Below are 19,470 nucleotides of genomic sequence, written 5' to 3'. Positions count from 1 at the left end.
ATCATTTTTACTAACCTAACAGGTGAGTTTTGCAAACAACACAATCAGTGACTGGTGTACTTAAATATATTGAGGTTGCAAATACATCAAGTAATAAATACCAAACATTCACACAAAACTTTCATACATTACCAAAACCTAAAAGTACAGTAATTCTCATTTCTTCTTCTTCTTTTTCTCGGCTGCACCTCCAGTACTGTCATTCTTACGTTTTTGTCCACCCTTTGAAGAAACTTGGGTCGGTGTTCCTGATATAGCGTTGGACTTTGACACTTTCTTCTTTCGTTCATTCCGTTCCTTTTCTTCCAATTCTGCGTTTTCACGTTCTATTAGTGTGATGAGAGTATTACAGCGTCTTTGCAACTCCATTGCTGTCCTAGACTTTAAGAACCAATCGAATCTAAATTGGGGCGAAGCCCTGACCGCAGCTCTTAACTCCTCGTAAACGTTCTCTCGATCGAATCCCAGCCTGTGTAACATACAAACCAAAAAGCGGTCCTCATCTTCCATATAGTTTTTGCCTTTGTTTGTTCCATAGGCGATCCTGAGTTGATGGAACGGTGCCCGATACCGAGCCATTTTCGCATCTAAAGCTTTTTTAATGCTAGCACGGCGTTGTATTTTCGTTTCTCCTCTTTCGATCTGCGCCATGATACGATCTATGTCTTGCAATTCATGACACCGCTCCCAGAACACAGCCGAATACTCCATCACTTCTTCTGGGGTCTTGCCTTCAACCTCCTTGGCGATATTCTCAATATCGTCTCTTCCATACTTCTCATTCGCTTTGATAAACTGGTTAAAATCACGTTTGCTCCAATTGGTGAAACCTTGAGTGAGCAACGCCTCCTTCTCTTGCTGTTCCTCCTCAGTCAACATTTCCGATTCGTCGATCTTTCTTTGTTCCTCTCGCTGTTGCTTGGCCGCTTCCGGTCCCAATTCCAAATTCTTGGGAACCTTGTACCCCAACGTTTTGCGATAGTAGTAGATCTCTTGGTCCAGAAGCTCGAAAAGCCTTGGTGGGAAAAACTGAAAATCTTGAACGATCGGTTGCTTAGGGGGACGTGGCGCTTTGGGCGCTTTCGGTTCAGAAACGCGTAAAGCTTCTCTGAAGTAGGCATCGACGGCGTAGTTGGCCTTTCTTTCGCGTTTTGGAGGCTCGATCCATGTGTTCAAACCGATATTCTTTTGTTTCTCACGGTAATCCTCTCCTTCGAATTTGTAAACGGACTCGGTTGGAGTGTCCACAGTGAAGTTGCGTAAAGATGATTCGCCAAGAGATTCGAGTTTTTGGGCCAATTCGGCTGTCTAAAAAAAAATATTAGATAAAACTTTACAAAGGGAATGGAATTAACCTTTGCTTCGCCTTTTTGTAGGATTGTATCGATATCTTCGTCGGTGATTTCTGAATCTTTTGATGCAAAGACGTGATTGGCTCCGTGTCGAATCATGTTCAACATTTCGTCTTTATTTAAAGACTGGGATTTGTTGTCAATTAGACGTCCTTGCTGTATTACTAATTTGTCTAGTCTCAATTTGATTTCGGCCCGTTCTACGATTTTTTCCTCGACTGTATTTTCGGTAATAAGTCTGAAGACACGCACTTGTTTCTTTTGACCAATTCTGTGTGCTCTGTCCATGGCTTGGAGATCCATTTGAGGGTTCCAATCGGAATCATAAATAATAACCACATCTGCTGTTGCCAAATTAATACCCAAACCTCCGGCTCTTGTAGATAACATAAAAATAAATTTCGAGCTGTTTGGTTCATTATATTCATTGATTTGACGTTGACGATCCTCGTGGGGCGTCTGCCCGTCTAATCTACAATAGTGATACCCTCTCCAATGGCAGTAATCTTCCAAAATATCCAACATTCGTGTCATTTGTGAAAAAATCAAAACCCTTGAATCTTGTTCTTTCAATTTGGGTAGAAGCTTATCTAAAAGTACCATTTTTCCGCAGTTATAGACCAAATGTTCGTCGGTGGTATATGGTGGTCCTGGTTCGGCCCCATCAAACAAATACGGGTGGTTGGAACATTTACGCAACTGCATGAGAATGTTTTGCAACCTCATTTTTTCGACTTTACCAGCCCCATTTACTATGTCAATATCCTTCATTAGGACTTTAGTATACCATTCGCGTTGCATTTTACTCAAACCGACGTAAACTTTGAGTTCTTTTTTCGGTTTTAATTTTTTCTCAACTTCGGATTTAAGACGTCTCAAAAGAAACGGTTTTAATACAGCATGCAAACGTTCAACTAGTTGGTTATCACCCAAACACTGGTTTGTATTAAACCAAGCGTCAAAATCATCAGCAGAGTTAAAAACATCAGGGAGTAAGAAGTTTAAGAGAGCCCAAAGTTCGTGTAAATTATTTTGTAGCGGGGTACCGGTAAGAAGGAGACGGTTTGTTGTTTTAAATTCGCGGAGAATTTCTGATAACTTAGATTTCTCGTTTTTAATACGGTGGGCCTCATCAATTACCATGTAGCGCCAATTGAACTTCTTGAAAACTGATTTTTCTTTAATTACCATTTCGTAGGATGTTACGCAGACGTCCCAGTCGCCCGGCATCATTACATCCCGAATAAAAGCATTCTAAACACAAATAAAACTAACTTTTGTTTTAACTTTTAAAATATTCTCCTTACCCTAGCCTCTTGGTCCCCAATAAGACATACGGCGCGTATGCTAGGACACCACTTCTTGAATTCGTTCATCCAATTGGCTAGAGTTGACTTTGGGACAATTACAATATGAGGTGACGGCGTGTTTTTGTAATGTTTCATGAAACCCAACAAGGAAATCGTCTGGAGAGTCTTCCCGAGACCCATTTCATCAGCCAAAATCCCATTTATTCCATTCTCATACAGAGATACCATCCAGTTCAAGCCCCGGATTTGGTAGTCCCTCATCTCCCCATTTTTGATAAAAATCGGTGACGAATCAAACCGAATCGTTGGTTTGGCCTTGGCATTGCTTTCAGCCAAGAGTTCTTCATCTTCCTCTTGTTCAGTTTTGCGGTGGCGGTGATCAGCCACTGGATCTTCCTTGATTTTCTTGGGGCGGCCCGATTTCGGTTTAGAAGGAGTTTTGTTTTGGTTCATAAAGTGAGAAAAAATCTCGGTTTGTTTGAGTAAAAAATCGAAACGTCGGCTTCGGTCCGTTTCGAGTTTTGTTTCAAAGTCTTCACCTTTCCCACGCGACGAGAGGGTGTCCGAAGATGAAGCATTCTTGAATTTCATAAATAAATAATGTCAATGACCCGTTTTTACTTTTACTACTGTGAGAAACGGTTTTAGGAGGAAGTTACTTACCGAATTTTCACCTGTGTCAGCGGTTTCACCGCCTTCTTCAATTTTCGACATAGTGCTTGTTTTACACAAATTGCTAGTTCAAACTACGGAATGTTGTTTTTTAACGATGATAATTTAGAAAAATGCCACTCATTTAACGATTTGGAAGCGATACGTAGCGGGAAACAATACTAACTAACCGCAGGACGGCTTGTATCTAGGGACAAATACGCCAAACATAGTGAAACACCAACAATCCCTAAACTAATTTAACTCAAAACTGTAAAAAAATAAGTATATTATGCACCATTACCATTACTATAAGAAAATAATAAATGTCTAGTATTTAAAATTTGAATAATATTTAAAAAAACAATTTTTGTTTTGTTGGCGTATTTTTTTTTAAATAGTGACCTTGTTTTGTTTGTTTGATATGTTGGTACTCTTGACTTGACTGTCAGATTGTTTAAAACGCCGGAAGTTGGGTTTGTTTTATCTCAACATCATCAATTTTCGAATTAAAATATAAATAAAAACTCTCCTGATAATGGTAAGTCCTCACTTTCGATATATACTTAGGCGATAGTATTGATTTTAGACGTCGACATCGCCGTCCTTTGTTTTAAAGAAAAATCTGTCTTCAGTTCGTAAGAAAATGGCAGGTTCCAAATTTGAATTAACTGAAGAGCAGAAGAACGATATTAAAGAGGCATTTGACTTGTTTGATAACGAAGGGGCAGGGAAGATCGACGCTAAAGACCTTAAGGTAGCGATCAGAGCGTTGGGATTTGAACCAAAGAAGGAAGAAATAAAGAAAATGATTGCCGATATTGATACACACGGTACTGGGAAACTATCGTTTGATGATTTCTTGCAATTGATGACAGTGAAAATGGCCGAAAAAGATTCTAAAGAGGAAATTATGAAGGCGTTTCGATTGTTTGATGATGATGACACTGGGAAAATCAGTTTTAAGAATCTAAAAAGAGTGGCCAAGGAACTGGGGGAGAACTTAACAGATGAAGAACTGCAAGAAATGATTGATGAGGCAGACAGGGATGGAGATGGGGAAATCAACCAGGAGGAATTTTTACGAATTATGAAAAAAACTAGTTTGTATTAATTTTCCGAAGACATCTATCACAAATGTTTGGAAGTCTAGTCACTATTGCACGAGTTGTCAGTATTGCAAAAGAATAATTATGTGTTGCATGGCTGCTTTATTAAATTTTGATAACACAACATATAAAAATATAAAAAAATATATTTTTTAAATAACATTCCTTCAAATAAATCACTGGATAAATTAAATTTGTTCTTTGACCGACCCATCAGCTAATCCAAAGTAGGCTTTCTTTGCCATGTTAACAAATAATCCTGTCTCCACAACTCCTGGAATGAGATTCAATTTGGTGTTAATCGCTTCCCATTTATAATCCTGGAAGTTTTTCCAATCTAGGATAAAATTCCCATTATCAGTGACCACAGGCCCAGCTTTTGCTTTAGCCATCCTCAGCTCAACAGTCCCTCCCAACTGATTCTCAATTTGTGTTTTAATGGGCAAATATGCCATAGGGACAACTTCAATTGGAATTCCCTTTTTGTACTGTTCTCCCAACTTGTGTGAATTTTTCGTATAATCCGCTATAATAATTAATTCCTTGGCGCAGCTAGCAACAATCTTCTCCTGCAGCAAGCATCCCCCACCTCCTTTAATCAATGTCAAGGTGCAATCAACTTCATCAGCACCATCAATGCAAACATCTAATCTCGGATTTATCTCCAAATCAGTTAAGTCCAGCCTATGTTGAATGATCAATTGTCGAGCTTGAAACGATGTTGGGACACACTGTACATTTAATTTTTCGTTTTTCACACGTTCGGCTAACCTTTCAACGGCGTAAACCACAGTGGAGCCGCTTCCTACACCCACAACGAAGTTGTTTTGCACGTGGAGATCCACAGCTTTGTAGGCTGCCAGTTTTTTTGCACTTTCAAGGGATGCCATTGTGACGAATGATCTGTTTAAAAGTTGAAATAAATTCATGGATTTCAAGATAATGGAATTCAACTTACGTTTTGCAACGTGCTCATGCGCTTCTTTAGCTTCCTTTTGTGGCTCTAATTTCAAAGTTGCGAGTTGCTAAGTTAGAAACCGGATAAATTACACGTTTGTGAGAATTATACGTAACAATTTAATTACTTATTCAACGTAAACAACTATTACCGAAGTTATTTTCTATTATTTTTTATTAAGTACTTATAATCTATTCATCAGGTTTTTCATAAATGCGTTCATACATACTCCCAAACTTTTCAGTTGTAGCTCATTAAATCGTAATAATATTCAAAATGCCTAATTACACATTTATACAGGGTGTATCAGAACTCGCGCTCCAGAGAAAAATGTTAAGTAAGATAAGATACCAGGAACATGAAAAAAATGCTTTTAATTACGCGAAAAAACGATTTCTTTTTCTCTATTTTTGCTGAATTTAATGTATTTAGTATTTAGAACATTTAAAAACAATATAATTTTTTGTATAGTACAAAAGGAAAAATCAATAAATAACAGTAAAACAAATACTACAAAAGTGGTTAATGTGCAAAACTCGTAAGGTACCAGGTACATGGAAAAAATATTACAAAAGTTCTATCTAGAAAAATTACGAAATTATGAGAGCTTAAATTTTGCACTTTGACTATTTATTTCTGATGGCAAAAAAATTTTTCTAATTTTTTTTGCTATAGGCTATTAGAAGAGGAGGAAGGAAGCTGTAGGTATTCTAAATTGTAACTGTGTTTAATGTTATTTGTGGCTTTTATTGGCAAAATTTTTGTACTTTTACTAAATAATTATAAAAAACATACAGAGTGGAATTTTTAACTAGAATAAAATTCATAATTTGAATATAAGCGATTTTTGTAAAAAATTCTGAAACAGGTCGATTTTTATTTTTCCTTCATTTGACACATATGGTTTTTGTTTATCTGCTTTCTGAAATGTACAGCCGCCTAAAAAATTTTTTTCAAATGTAATGGTATGACAACTAACCTCATCGGAAAGGTCGTTTTGCAAGGAATACAATGTACAGTTGGAGACAAAATTCTTTGGTCGTCACTTTTCTGACACTTTAATGTAATTCAAGCTTTAACGTTAAAATGAATGACAATTTCAAATTAATGACAGCTATTATATTTTCTTATCAAAAATATGTAAAAAAGTACATGCAACTTGTCAACTATGATTGACAGTGGCTAAAAAAAATAAGGTTAACAGACCTAAAGCATGCTTTACAATTTAATGTCACTCAAGTGACATTGACGACCAAAGTATTTTGTCTCCAACTGTACTATTTATGTTCTGGTTATTTTCAAAGCCTACGAGATAAAGAATAAAACCAATCTTATAAGATGAATCCTATTTAATGCAACAAATATTTAAAATGGATATCGTTCTTTTCCTGAAAAACTGCAAAACGGTCGTAACATGTATTCCTTACATTTTGCAACATTTCGACTGCGATTTTCGAGAAAATCGATTAACATTGAGAACCTTAAGGAACGTTTTAGGAATAAAATTAGGCAAATCACCCGAAAATGTTACAACAGATAAGAAATGCATGGTAGTTTTGATTTGCAATTTCCCCTGAAAGGAATGGTGCCCATTTTGAACATTTATTGCATTAAATAGTATTCAACTTAAGAATTTGTTTTTATTTTTAATTACGTAGGCTTCAAAAATATTCAGAAAACAAATAGAGCGTTGTATTGCTTGTGACGTGGGCTTTTAAATGAGTGTCACTTGTCATACCATTTTTTTTTCAGAAAGTAGATAAGCAAAAACCATATATATGTGTCAAATGATGCGCAAGAAAAAATAATATACAAAAAAGATCAGCGCTCTACGATAAATAGTTATCGAGAAATTTTCTGATAAAGTCAAAAATATTAAATATATAAATACATCTATAACCTCAAAACTATTTTAATTTTGCAGTTTTTTGACACTAATTGATTTTCGCAATTTACAAAATAAAAAAAAAGGAAAAATTTGTTAACACCCCCCCTTAAAAACTAGTGTTTTTGAACATGTCTCAGAGTCAATTTAAACCAATTTTATCCGATTGTTTCAGGATTTTTTACAAAAATCGCTTATATTCAAATTATGAATTTTATCCCAGTTAAAAATTCCACTCTGTTATGCAAGATCATCAGTATCATTAAATAGACATAAAAAAATGTCGAATGTTACAAAATAAATGTCAAAATATTCGATAGATAGAATTTGTAATCTTTTTTTCCATGTTCTTGATATCTTATCCTACTGAATTTTTTTCTAGGGCGCGAGTTCTGACACACCCTGTATACTGTCAAATTAGTATAGGAATTAGATAGGTATACGCATTTTTAAAATTTAAGAGTACATATGCAAAAAAGTCAATTTATACTAATAAATATTACACTCTAGAGTGTGGTTCTGTCATTTCAGTGTGAATAACACCAAAAAAAATTTTTACTGTACTTTACTTTACGCCTTATTTAAAAGCAATCACATTTTAGAGCACTTTGTTATTCAGTATAGTTATTTTTTCTAAAATAGTGCTAAGTAAAATTTTAATAGTTACAAAATACATTATCACAAAAAAAAACATTAATTGTAAATATTGTTTTCACGTGGCAGGAAAATTTTCACTGGTTTAAATGATAAGAGAGTAAAAAAACTATACACTCATACCTCACTTATCACAATGACATGCACATCACGTTTTTTTTTATGATCACAGGTTTTCTACGTATAGTATCATTTATTTAAATCAGATAATTATTTCCAAAAGTATTTCTTTTAAGAAATATTTTTCAAAGAAATCTCAAATTATACGCATTTATTATATAACGTCTTTTTAAATCAAGTTGTAAAACCATTTAATTTTTTTTACAATTCGATCACAATTAGTGCAAAATGCGTTAGGTAAATTTTTGTTATCGCAAATTTTAAAGGACGATTTCTGCTTGAACACCTACAATATAATATAGTTACCTATTTTTATTGAAATTGAAAGAATAAAATTACTCTAATTTCCGGAAAAATCGGAAGTAGTAGTGAATTATTGAGTTGCGTACAGATGAATTATTATCTAACAAAATAGATTGAAAAATCTAAATATCGATGATTTGCATTTATTGAGACATTTATGACTTTTTTCATTTATTATGGATGCATTTATAAAATAAATGAAAGTTTGCTCTAAATTTATTTTCTCTTGAATGAGTACCATATTTATAATTTTTTATCCATACTTATTAAACTTGAAGCTTTTTAACATACCTTGGAACAAATACTATTACTAATCTGGAAATCTAGTAGATAGAAACACTTTTCTGCAATTCCAACTTTTATCTCGAGCTCTTCTAATTGGATGGGGATATTAACAAGAACACCGTATCAGCAAAGCTCTATATTTGGATGCAAACTGGTGAATAGTTATTTCTCTAGATGATTATTGGGGACAAGCAATTAAGCTTCTATCAGAAAAATATTTACATCCACCTTTAAAAATTTTAAAACAACAGCCAGGTACTTAAATCGAATGATGGGTAATATAATCGTGCGTTGCATCAAAATTTCTGTAAAATATTCATGTCTGTTCGAATGTAGTTTATTCTGCAAGCACGCCTTTTAATCTTAATTCCTACAAAGAAAAGAAAAATGCACCGGAAGATTTATTACAATTTCTTGCTAACTACCATATGAGTTTGCGAAAGTAATTTTGCGGGTAAACTAATGAAGGTGCGAAAACAATTTTGAAATATTTACTTGCTAGCTTCTAAACGTCGGAATTATTATTTAATTATTGTCGGTTCTGGCTAAATGACAAAATTAGGTTTGTGAAGGAAGGACGTCATTATACCCCATATTGTTGCCTATCACGCTACAATTTAAAAGTTTTATTCGGCATTGTTGCAGTAAAATTTCTACCAAGTAATCATTACACATATATTTGAATTCAAAGTTCATTGTAACTCTGATTATTGGAATTATTTAAATCATGACCTAATTTAAAAATAAAATAAACGTTCTCATTGGAAAACAATTCAATGAGAGTAATGCAAAAACATCAAGCTTAGTCTGGTTGTGTTCTTTGTAAATAAAGGTTTGTGCCCACATTTCACCCAATTATCACATTAACATAATTCTGTTTCAGCAATGAAGCATCCGCTCTTGTTTTGCGTCCTTGGAGCGGTGATAAGCAGTGTGTTCGCTGCCGAACCACCAACCTGTGACTACGAACACGACATTAGGACTTATTTCTGCAAACGCATCCGAGACGTATTTCCTAACATTTTTTACGGAAATTATCACCTACAATGTGAGCAATGCAACATCCGGATTTTTTCCAACAAGACTTTTCCCTTCAGCAACAGTCTTGTCTCATTCAACGTTTCGGAAAGTGCTATCAGAGTCATCACCAACAAGGCTTTCTCCTCCTTATCAAACATCCAATACATTTACTTACAAAACAACATTATTGAAGACATTGCGCCGGGGGCTTTCGCAGGGCTTCGTCAAGTCTATGAAGTCCATTTAGAAAATAATAACATCGGTGAAATTTTTCCGGGGTTTTTGGACGACTTAGAAGCAAACACCGTTGATTTGAAGAACAACAAGATCAAGCTTTTACCAAGTGGAGCCTTCGAGGGCTCTTTGGGAGTTCTCATACTTGACTTGTCGAAGAATCGCATCAAGACCATCGATCCTGACGCATTTCTGGGTTTGGAAAGTTTGGAAGTGTTAAATTTAGAAAGCAATGAGATTTGTCATCTGACTTGTGGTGTGTTTAAAGACTTATCAACTCTTAGACAATTGAACTTAGCTGATAATAAGTTGTCCAAGTTTACGATTGGAACCTTTTCTGGTTTGGCACATTTAACAAGTTTGAATTTGGCGAATAATACAATTTCTGTCTTCGACGGCAATATTCTAATTCCGTTCAACCATTTATCTAAGTTGGATGTGAGCCGTAACGGAATTTATTATTTTGATGCTAACTCTGTTCATGTGAACGTGCCGACATTAAGGGTTTTGCGGATAGACGATAATCTGCTGTCGTGTATGCATTTGATCAACGTCATTCAATATTTCAAGAAGGTTCATGTGGAAGTTGTTAATACTGTTGGGAGATATCACGTGCAGAACGTCATCGGGATTGCTTGCACGGAGATGGTCCTCAATCAATCGGTCGACTTTGAACAATTCCTGAAAGTGGCCGAGGAGGACACCAAGAAATCTATTTCGTACTGTTAGAAAATAAAGCATGGTTGGTGCAAAGTGTTGTTTATTTCCTTATAATTTGGGAGAATGTGAGTTTATTTTCATTGGAAGTTTAAGACTGCAGTAACTTTTTCTATTATTCGTTCCCTGGCGGGATTTTCTTTTATTAAGCAATACGAGACCTAGGAAATCCACTTAGAACTGTGCAGAGTTATTATTTTAAATGTCTATTAGTATTGGTAGCGAGAGTCGGGTCAAAATTTATTCAATAAAATCGTTATTTCATTTTTGCGGTTGTCATGTATGTGACAAGCTAATATTAAGCTAAGGAAAAGTCTCTATCAGACAGTGCAATCACGTCCTAAGTTTTTATCTTGCGTCCCAAGATAAACGTTGGCGTATTGATTTTTCCCGAGATGAAAATTAATACCAAGACAAGACTGATATTTAATTAAATTTATTCAATACTGTTTGTGTTAAAGAAGGGTATAAAAAAACATGTAATGTCTCAGAAATGAAACTATCTAAATTCTAAAGTGTCTTTAATGGATGTTAAGTGGTAGAAAACTCGAGTTTCTGTAAAAGTATAGAGTAGTAAAATGCTGCTGGTAATTTTGAAGCGTTGTTCTCGAGCAGTATAAGCACTTCTTGAATAATCCATTGCAATATCCTTCAATGTGCTCTTATACCGAGCCGCAGAAGACAATATTCTTTGTCTCAGCATGTACTTGAGTGGCTAAAGTTATATTGCAGACAAAACAATAAAAAACAACATCTCAAGTTAGTATAACGTTTGCAATATTACAAATTTAGGATGTAAAGAGTTGAATATTAGGGGATAAATTCACGCTGTTACGTGAATACTTATTCTTGAGATTCGCATTAGATGGAAATTTGACGGATACAGCGGTTTGGTGTGATAACAAATGCGATTTGATTTAGATATGCAAATAACAATTTTCGAATTTGCTTAAATCCGACGTTTGATTATCTTAATTTGTGGAACTGAAAGGGCTTAATAAGGTGGTACTTTCTTTTCTAGTCCCCGAGCTATGGAGTTAAGGAATGCATTTAAATAGAGCCTTAATGACAGGCTCTATCCGTCAAGAGGCATTCAACCGTCTCACGGGGATACCCAGGCACGTACAGACTCCGACGGTCGTTCCTAAGTAAGACTTCCGTTTAGATACTCTATTACAAGAAATTTGCCGTTGGTAAAAGCATTCTTTTACGGTTTTATGACTATATTTAGTCTCACTTTACAAACACAAAACTTAATTGCTGTCTTAAATTATTTTAACAGTATACAGGCGATTCCGGCTAAACCCCACATTAGAAGTATTGGGAGTTAAAATGAGTGATAACAATGATATGATCGGTTAGGTTAGAAAAAAAAATAGAAAGTTATGTTTTTTATTGCGTTATTAGAATACTCAAGTGATTTTGAGAGAGTTTTCATTAGCCTTCTCTACTCCTAAGTTTAACCGTTTTCGAAATATTTAGAGTTTAAAAAAAAAATTGTATTTGAATCTTCCTATTCAAAAATCGATAACTCTACCATTTTTTTTATGTTGAAACCGTATTTGGGTATACGACAGAAAAAGATTAGATCTTTCCTTTGGTATATTCATAATTGGAAAAAGAATTAACTAAACGCCAAAATGTAAGGTTACATTTAGGTAACTTCAATTTTTCAAAATGAAACACCCTAATTTTTTTTCACTAAATGGAGGAGAATTTAGTTCTGTTTCGATCAGTATTAACACTTTCTATACCTATGTTTGATAGTTTTCAAGTTATAGTAACTTTTTTTGATATTGTGAGAAATTCACTAACTATAGCTACTTTAGCACAGGTTGTCATAGAAATAAGAAAAAAAATAGAATATCAAAGTTATTCAAATTTTAATTAAATAAATTTAATTCGTATTTACGAATAGAATAACACAATTGTGAAAAAAAACTTGGCGTTTTTTTAGTAAGAAATATTTTTATGGCAAACTTTGCGAAAACAGCCATGGATAGTAATGAATTTCTTTCATTGTAAAAAAAGTTAAAATAACTTGGAAATTATTAAATTTAGTTATAGGGAATGTTGATACAGATTGATGTAGAATTAAATTCTCTTTTATTTAGTGAAGAAAAAATTGGGGCCTTCTATTTGACAAAATTCAGTTACGGGTATTTGAAGTTTCTCAAACGTAACCTTAAATTTTGGAGGTTTGTTGCAATGCAAATTAAAAAAAATCAAAAAGTCTAAATATTTCAAAAACTATTAAACGGTATAGAAAAGTTTGATAAAAACTCTCTCAAAATCACTTGAGTAATCTAAAAACGCAATAAAAAACATAACTTTCTATTTAAAATAACAAACTTGATATCCATTTTCGGTGTAACCGGAAGTGCCACCATCTTAGAAATATTTTCATTGAGCTGAAGCTAAAGGATTATGGCTATAGCTAAAATTTTAGATAAATAACACTTCTAATGTTGGGTTTAACCGGAACAGTCTGTATTTAATCTTTTTTTACATTTTTACACAAACACAAAATTCCGAAAATTATTATGTACTCATATTTTAGATAATAAGTGCCAATTTGTTAGTTTTGCTTTTAAGTGACTAACTGATAAAATTATTTGTTAGTCGTAAATGTGGGTGTGTAAAATTTACCAAGTAAAATGTTATATTGTGTCGATATTGTCATTCTACACTCTAGAGAGTATTTCACATATCTACTATTCTCCTATCTATAATTATTATTTTTATAGGGGGCGGCGGTAATCGCCACGATTTCTTCAATTGGAAATAAAAAAGCTTTTCTACACTAAAGTTAATAAAAAAATATCTGAGTTCGATTATGTCCAAGTTGAGACTATCAAATTTAGTTATTCTGGCAATGACATACATTGTGATATTGACGCTTGTGTAAAAGATTTTGCTTTGAAAAAAACACGAAGAGTACATTTTTAATTTATTTATTTTAAACTAACAGCTACAGAAATAATTAACAATACTAGGTACCCTGTAACATAAATATTTTATTCCATCAAGTTGATCTCAAGTGCCCGATTACGCACAGATACATCAAGGGTAAATGCAGAAGGATTTATTTTTTTTAGAATTTCACGACTGCAAATTATTTATCGCATGTATTGATAAACAGTAATAAATTTTTATTTTTTAATTACACCAAAATAGAAAAGATGTTAAAAAAACTGCAAAATATTCGCTGAAACAGTCATAAATATGTGGACGTTACTTCTATTTGATTCGCCAAAAGAAAAAAGACAATTATTCAAGACATAATTTTTTGAAATTTTCACAACCTTTACACTCCTTTAACCCGGCGCGGCGGTTTAGACTTGCAGTCAGACACGATGTTGATGAATTGTTTCTATTATTATTATTTCTACTAATTTCTTCTAATTATTCTAACGTTGCTGTTTCGATTGTTCAAAATTCGTTATCATTACAACATGCATCTTCAACGAGGATTTACAATCGATATCTACACCTTTTAAACTAATTTTATCAACAATCACTAATTGATAAAAAACAGCAACAAAAACAAATTCAGTTAGTGACAAAGATGAATTTCAGTAGAGCAATTGGTATGTTATTCCTATATTGTTTTATCAAAATGAGCATTGTGTTTTAGGGTTATTATTTCTTTTTTTGGTACAAGCTAACGGCTTGCATTTAATCAATGAGAATCTCATTCTGGATTTGACTTTTAAAAATAATTCAATTGGTTTAACTTTAACATTAGGTAAATCGTTATTAATGGAAGATTTGTTATTTAACTGGTTTTCGTAGACGAAGAAACAAAAATTTCCGGTGAAATCGGTTTCGATACAAACACAAAATTTGTGGAAAACTGTAACGGTTCTTCGGTTTGTTCTCTTAAAACCGACGATGAAATTTTTGCTGTTGAAATGATCGATAGTGGTTTTAAAATTTACTGGGAAAGCAGTAATCTTGAAAAAGAATTTCGAGATTGTTTAGATTTGAATGGAAGTAATACAAATTGGTTCGGTGGTCCAGAAAAATGGCAAGCTGATTGGCCTGTAGAAAAAACTGTCATTGATAACAGACTTTACACGACTATTAAAACTGATAATGGGGCTGTTGCTGAACGTTATTGGTTGAATTCGAAAGGTGGCTTTGTTTTTGTCACAGACAGAGTTCCCTTGTATTTAGATCAAAATAAGATCAGAGAAGACAGTGTTTGTTTTATTGCATCTGCTACTCCTCCTTATATAAATAGAACAAAAGTAAGTGAAAGAAAGTCAATTCAGATTTTTACAGCAATTTTTAAGGTTATTTTGGAATATTATCTTGTGGCTAAAACGGACCCAAAAGAGGCCCATTTACATGCAGTCAATAACTTTTTAGGGAAACCTAAAGGTTAAAAAAGAGCTATTTTTCCGCAACTACTTACTGATTTATGATTTTTAGAACATCCCAATGAGTGGATTATTCGACACCCTATTTGGACTACGTGGGCTAAATACAAATCTGCAATAAATGACAGTATTGTAGTATCATTCGCTAAAGATATTGCCGATCATGGATTTGTAGGCCAAATCGAAATTGACGACAAATGGGAGGTCACATATAAAAAACAGTGTTACAAAAAACTATATTGTAATTTTAGGACTGTTATGGTTCTTTAACATTCAGTGAAAATGCATTTCCTGAAATAAATCAAACAGTTCAGGCCATAAAAGACTTGAATTTTACTGTTACCATTTGGACACATCCTTTTGTCAATCATGATTGTGAAGAAACAGTAACATATGGACAACAACATGGTAAATTTTAAAAAGTGTTCAATTTTTTACTAAATTATCACCAAAGGTTATTTTGTGATTGCTGATTCTGGCAGCGACGAAACATCTTGGTGGAATGGTCCCACTGCTCATCATCTTGATTTTTCAAAAGAAGAAGTAGCGAAATGGTTTAGTGATCGATTAAAACTCCTGCAAGAAAGACACGGAATTGACGGTTTTAAATTCGATGCTGGTGAAAGTGATTATGCTCCGTTGAACCCTATTGTTAGCGGTGATCCCGAATTGAGTCCCAATTCATTATCAGGAGATTATATCAGAACTGATGCTAGATTTGGGGGCTTGACTGAAGTTAGGACTGCTTGGAGAACCCAAGACTTGCCTATTTTTTTGAGAATGCTTGATAAAGATTCAAGATGGACCTTAAATAACGGTCTTTATTCTTTAATCACGAGTCTTTTGTTGTTTAACATAAACGGTTATGTATTGTAAGCAGATAGATTTTTTTTACTTGATTTAAAGCTGAATTTTAGTGTGTTGCCCGATATGATTGGTGGAAATGGTTACACAGAAAAACCAACACCGGAGCTAATGGTGCGATGGACTCAAGCAAACACTTTCATGCCTGCAATGCAATTCAGTTACCTCCCATGGGAAATAACAAGCGATGATGTAATAATGAAACTTTTTCAAAATTTGTTCTAATTCTATTTTAGTTTGATAGTCTTGAAATAACAAAAAAATTCGTTGCTTTGCATGAGGATTACGCAGATGTCATTATCGAAGCAATGAATAACAGCATTGCAACTGGGACTCCAGTTAACCCACCCATTTGGTGGGTCGACCCAACTAATCCAGATGCACTGACAGTAAACGATGGTAAGTTAATGAATTTGATGAATCGGTTTTAGTTTTTAAATTTAAAGAGTATTTATTGGGGGAAAAAATTCTTGTGGCTCCTGTTGTCCAAGAAGGTGCTATAAGTCGTGATGTTGTTCTTCCAGTCGGGTCTTGGAAAGACGGGAATAATGGAACAATTTATGAAGGTCCTCAAATTCTCAAGGGTTATTCGGCTCCAATTGACATTCTCCCATATTTTATAAAACAATAAACCATTGCTAATAAATGAAATAATAAATAAAAATTGTTTATCGAGGTGAAAAATATTTTATTTTTGCTCTTGCATTTTCTGTGAATTTGATTGAGAAGGTTAAAAGTTATCACTTTATGTGCGTATTTCTTGATAAAGTGTACTTTACACGAAGGAAAATGTCGGGCTAGTACAAGGTTATCTACGTCTTCAGCAATGAGTTACAACAGCTTTTTAATTCACAAATTTTATTTCACATTTGTAACAAAATGAATATTCGTTTTTACTCCGTAATAATTTTACTTAGTTTGTCAGTATTAAGTTCAGTAAGTTTTCCAACAACTCAAAAACTGGTTAGTGTCAATACAACAACTGAAATTAATGGCTGGCACATCGGCGAAGAAAAGAAAACGAAGAAAGTTGATGGAAAAAGACTGTTTGATGTAAAACCTAATTGTAACGGAGCATTTGTCAAATCATTGGGAGTTTGCATGTCTGGACCTACCATGTCAATTAACTGAAAATTAACTGTGATTGTGATTATACGCGTGAGGTGTATTTTTTTTATCATTTATGAAAAGACAAAATATTTAGTTTGGTTAGTATGATGTCAATCAGCCATCTTCGGGTCAATTTATGTATTATCTTGAATGTGTTATTGTGAAAATATCTTTATTACTGTTAATATAAAACCTAAAAGTGATTTGTTTCGAACAAAATGTGGTATTTTTTAAAACTCATTTTCCTTCTTCAAATTGTTTTGTTTATGGTTTTAATAAAAATATATGCTAGTCCGGTTAATAGCGAACTTACAGATAAGCCTCTTAAAAAAATTGAAATTGAAAACACGACTTCGAAGCAAAGTAAGTAATGACCATGTTCAATAAATTATTCTAGGGGACGTCGTTTTTCGTGGAGAAACATTTTGCAATATTTGCACCTAGATGTTCTCATGTTAGGCTCAACAAGAGATGTCGGTTTTTTTGGGATGATAAAAGTAGTGATAACAGTTGATAATCAATTGTAACAATTTTTAAATAAATACGAAGAAGTGTTTGTGTCATTTATTTATTCCTGTTGAGTATTTTGTAGCAATTTTAATTTTTCTACGTACTAAGTAATCTGCTGTGAAAGGTCGAATGTCGATCATTGATTAATTTTATTTCAACTGTTGTCTTATAATTAGTTTTTAGCCAAGTTAAGTTTTAGTTATGAGAATTATGAATTTCATAGCATTTGGGCTAATTTTGCTCGTATTTACATTATGTTTGGCAGATCTAAAAACAACCCCGGCAATTAATGCAACTAATGGTATGTTCTGGTGATTTAATACATTTTATACTTATCAAATTTTAGTTACTTTGGCTTCGAGAAATCTGATTAGTGTAATACGCTGTCAACCACCGAAAATTTTGGTGGAGTCGAAGTGTGTCCTAGCTTGGTAAAATTTATTGCAGTCATAATGCATTATTTCTAAGTAATAAAGAAATGTTTCGTAATGTAAACATTGATAAGTTACTTGTGGCAATTATTTTATGCAGATTAAACGTATTTCTGTAGTCAATATGAATTTTTTCTTACTATTTTTAATTGTTACTGTTAGTGTGGGTTTTCCCACGAGGAATTCAACGAATGAATTGTGTTTATCTTGCAATACAGATTCTGATCGAGACTTGAAAACATTGTATCCGGATGAAACAACTGGTAACGATCTGTTGAAATATTTAATTTGTTTTAATGTTTTTAATTTTAGCTGCTTCAAAAGTGTTTTTTTCTCCCAGGAACCTTTTTAGAGTGAAATCTAACTGTAACCCCGGAGAACGTATGGATAGAGCTGGCCGTTGTCGCGAATTATTTTAGTCAAAATAACGCAACATTTAACCCAAATATTTTTATGTACTTTTATCAATCAGGATAAAACACAAATAAATAATTGATAACACTTGCACCAGATTACGTTTCTTAACATTTAAGTCAACGTTCAACTCTAGCAATGAAGTTTTCTGTGGCATTTCTAGTATTGTACTTGTGTGTTTTTCAAACCAATTTTGTGAAATCTGGAGTCATTCTCGACAAAATTAAGACCGGCGTAGCTGACACTCGACAAGGTATTAGATGTGGAATACACAAAATTGGGGGTTTGATCAGCCATCATGATGCAGAGTGTGACATAAAACATAATGAAATTGATACGACTGAAAAAATCGACAAGAAAGGTATGGTTATTTTAGAAATTATTTGTGTTTATTAGACTATGATTTTTAGTTACTGAAGCTAACGGACATGGTCATAAGACTCCCGATGTTACACAAAGCTCTACAGCAAAAAATGTTACATTTCAAGGTCGAAGGGTCATAGGTGTGGGTGCAAATTGCCCGCCAGGTTATCGTGGGGATGGAAAAGGGAATTGCAGAGAAGAATACTAGTTTTAAACAATCAAAATATTATAATAATAGATTAAATGTTTTTTTTAGATAACTAGTTTCGTTGTGTAGAATTTAAAAAAATAAAAAGTGAAAATTATTTTTAATATACTATTCTAGATAATATTTCTATGTAAAATATTTGTTAATAAAAAATAATAAAATGCTTGGACGTATTAAGAAATTAATTTATAAAAACTACACATAGTTTTTGCATTAATTAATTTAAACTTTGTATGAATTTTTTAAACATTTTTTCCATATTACTGGCATTTTATCTTACTTGAAAATTTTCTCTGAGGCTCAAGTATACACAGTCTGTATACTCATTACTTACTATACATACATAAATGTAAAGAATCTAAAACACGCAAAATTAAAATTATAAGTAGGTATTTACACACAAAATACAAATTAAAAATATTGTAGTGTTTTGTGTAAGACAAATACTTACTTTGTTATTGTTGATTTATTAACATTGTTAGCAATTTATGAACTTTTTATATCTTGACACATTAACAAAATAATTTAATATACTCGTATTTGGTATTTACTCTTTGAAATAAGGTACACTAATAAATCAGATTTTT

At 33.3% G+C, this 19,470-nt stretch overlaps 6 protein-coding genes across 6 annotated transcripts; 4 read left to right on the top strand and 2 right to left on the bottom strand.

Annotated features, from left to right (window-relative positions):
* Positions 1–48: 48 nt before the first annotated feature.
* On the bottom strand, positions 49–3,527 carry LOC123005899 (chromatin-remodeling complex ATPase chain Iswi). The gene is made up of 4 exons (XM_044399955.1): positions 3,326–3,527; positions 2,660–3,241; positions 1,356–2,606; positions 49–1,308 (listed from the first exon to the last, which is right to left on the bottom strand). Exons 1-4 carry the CDS (start codon positions 3,374–3,376, stop codon positions 157–159), a joined length of 3,036 nt encoding a protein of 1,011 aa, XP_044255890.1. The 5' UTR covers positions 3,377–3,527; the 3' UTR covers positions 49–156.
* A 174-nt stretch (positions 3,528–3,701) lies between these two features.
* Positions 3,702–4,610, top strand: LOC123005903 (caltractin). Its single transcript, XM_044399963.1, has 2 exons — positions 3,702–3,854; positions 3,903–4,610. The coding sequence occupies exons 1-2, from the start codon at positions 3,852–3,854 to the stop codon at positions 4,425–4,427; spliced, it is 528 nt and encodes a 175-aa protein (XP_044255898.1). The 5' UTR covers positions 3,702–3,851; the 3' UTR covers positions 4,428–4,610.
* LOC123005902 (ribose-5-phosphate isomerase) lies at positions 4,508–5,450 on the bottom strand. Its single transcript, XM_044399962.1, has 2 exons — positions 5,381–5,450; positions 4,508–5,325 (listed from the first exon to the last, which is right to left on the bottom strand). The coding sequence occupies exon 2, from the start codon at positions 5,310–5,312 to the stop codon at positions 4,611–4,613; it is 702 nt and encodes a 233-aa protein (XP_044255897.1). The 5' UTR covers positions 5,313–5,325; positions 5,381–5,450; the 3' UTR covers positions 4,508–4,610.
* Positions 5,451–9,298: 3,848 nt separating this feature from the next.
* Positions 9,299–10,634, top strand: LOC123005180 (phospholipase A2 inhibitor beta-like). Its single transcript, XM_044398836.1, has 2 exons — positions 9,299–9,459; positions 9,511–10,634. Exon 2 carries the CDS (start codon positions 9,513–9,515, stop codon positions 10,608–10,610), a length of 1,098 nt encoding a protein of 365 aa, XP_044254771.1. The 5' UTR covers positions 9,299–9,459; positions 9,511–9,512; the 3' UTR covers positions 10,611–10,634.
* A 2,302-nt stretch (positions 10,635–12,936) lies between these two features.
* On the top strand, positions 12,937–16,525 carry LOC123004917 (myogenesis-regulating glycosidase). Its single transcript, XM_044398446.1, has 10 exons — positions 12,937–14,188; positions 14,236–14,346; positions 14,394–14,851; positions 14,897–14,984; positions 15,036–15,187; positions 15,235–15,391; positions 15,438–15,855; positions 15,901–16,039; positions 16,084–16,246; positions 16,294–16,525. Exons 1-10 carry the CDS (start codon positions 14,167–14,169, stop codon positions 16,476–16,478), a joined length of 1,893 nt encoding a protein of 630 aa, XP_044254381.1. The 5' UTR covers positions 12,937–14,166; the 3' UTR covers positions 16,479–16,525.
* A 158-nt stretch (positions 16,526–16,683) lies between these two features.
* On the top strand, positions 16,684–18,994 carry LOC123005013. The gene is made up of 4 exons (XM_044398599.1): positions 16,684–17,768; positions 17,814–18,161; positions 18,211–18,673; positions 18,723–18,994. Exons 3-4 carry the CDS (start codon positions 18,451–18,453, stop codon positions 18,881–18,883), a joined length of 384 nt encoding a protein of 127 aa, XP_044254534.1. The 5' UTR covers positions 16,684–17,768; positions 17,814–18,161; positions 18,211–18,450; the 3' UTR covers positions 18,884–18,994.
* The last annotated feature ends 476 nt before the right edge of the window (positions 18,995–19,470 follow it).

This window comes from Tribolium madens, unplaced genomic scaffold, assembly GCF_015345945.1.
Source record: "Tribolium madens isolate multiple individuals breed KSU strain unplaced genomic scaffold, Tmad_KSU_1.1 Scaffold_20;HRSCAF=117;Tcas5.2_LG4, whole genome shotgun sequence".
In the NCBI taxonomy this organism is placed as follows: Eukaryota; Metazoa; Arthropoda; class Insecta; order Coleoptera; family Tenebrionidae; genus Tribolium; species Tribolium madens.
Note: the sequence above shows the minus strand (reverse complement) of the source record. Positions and strands in the feature narration are given on the sequence as shown.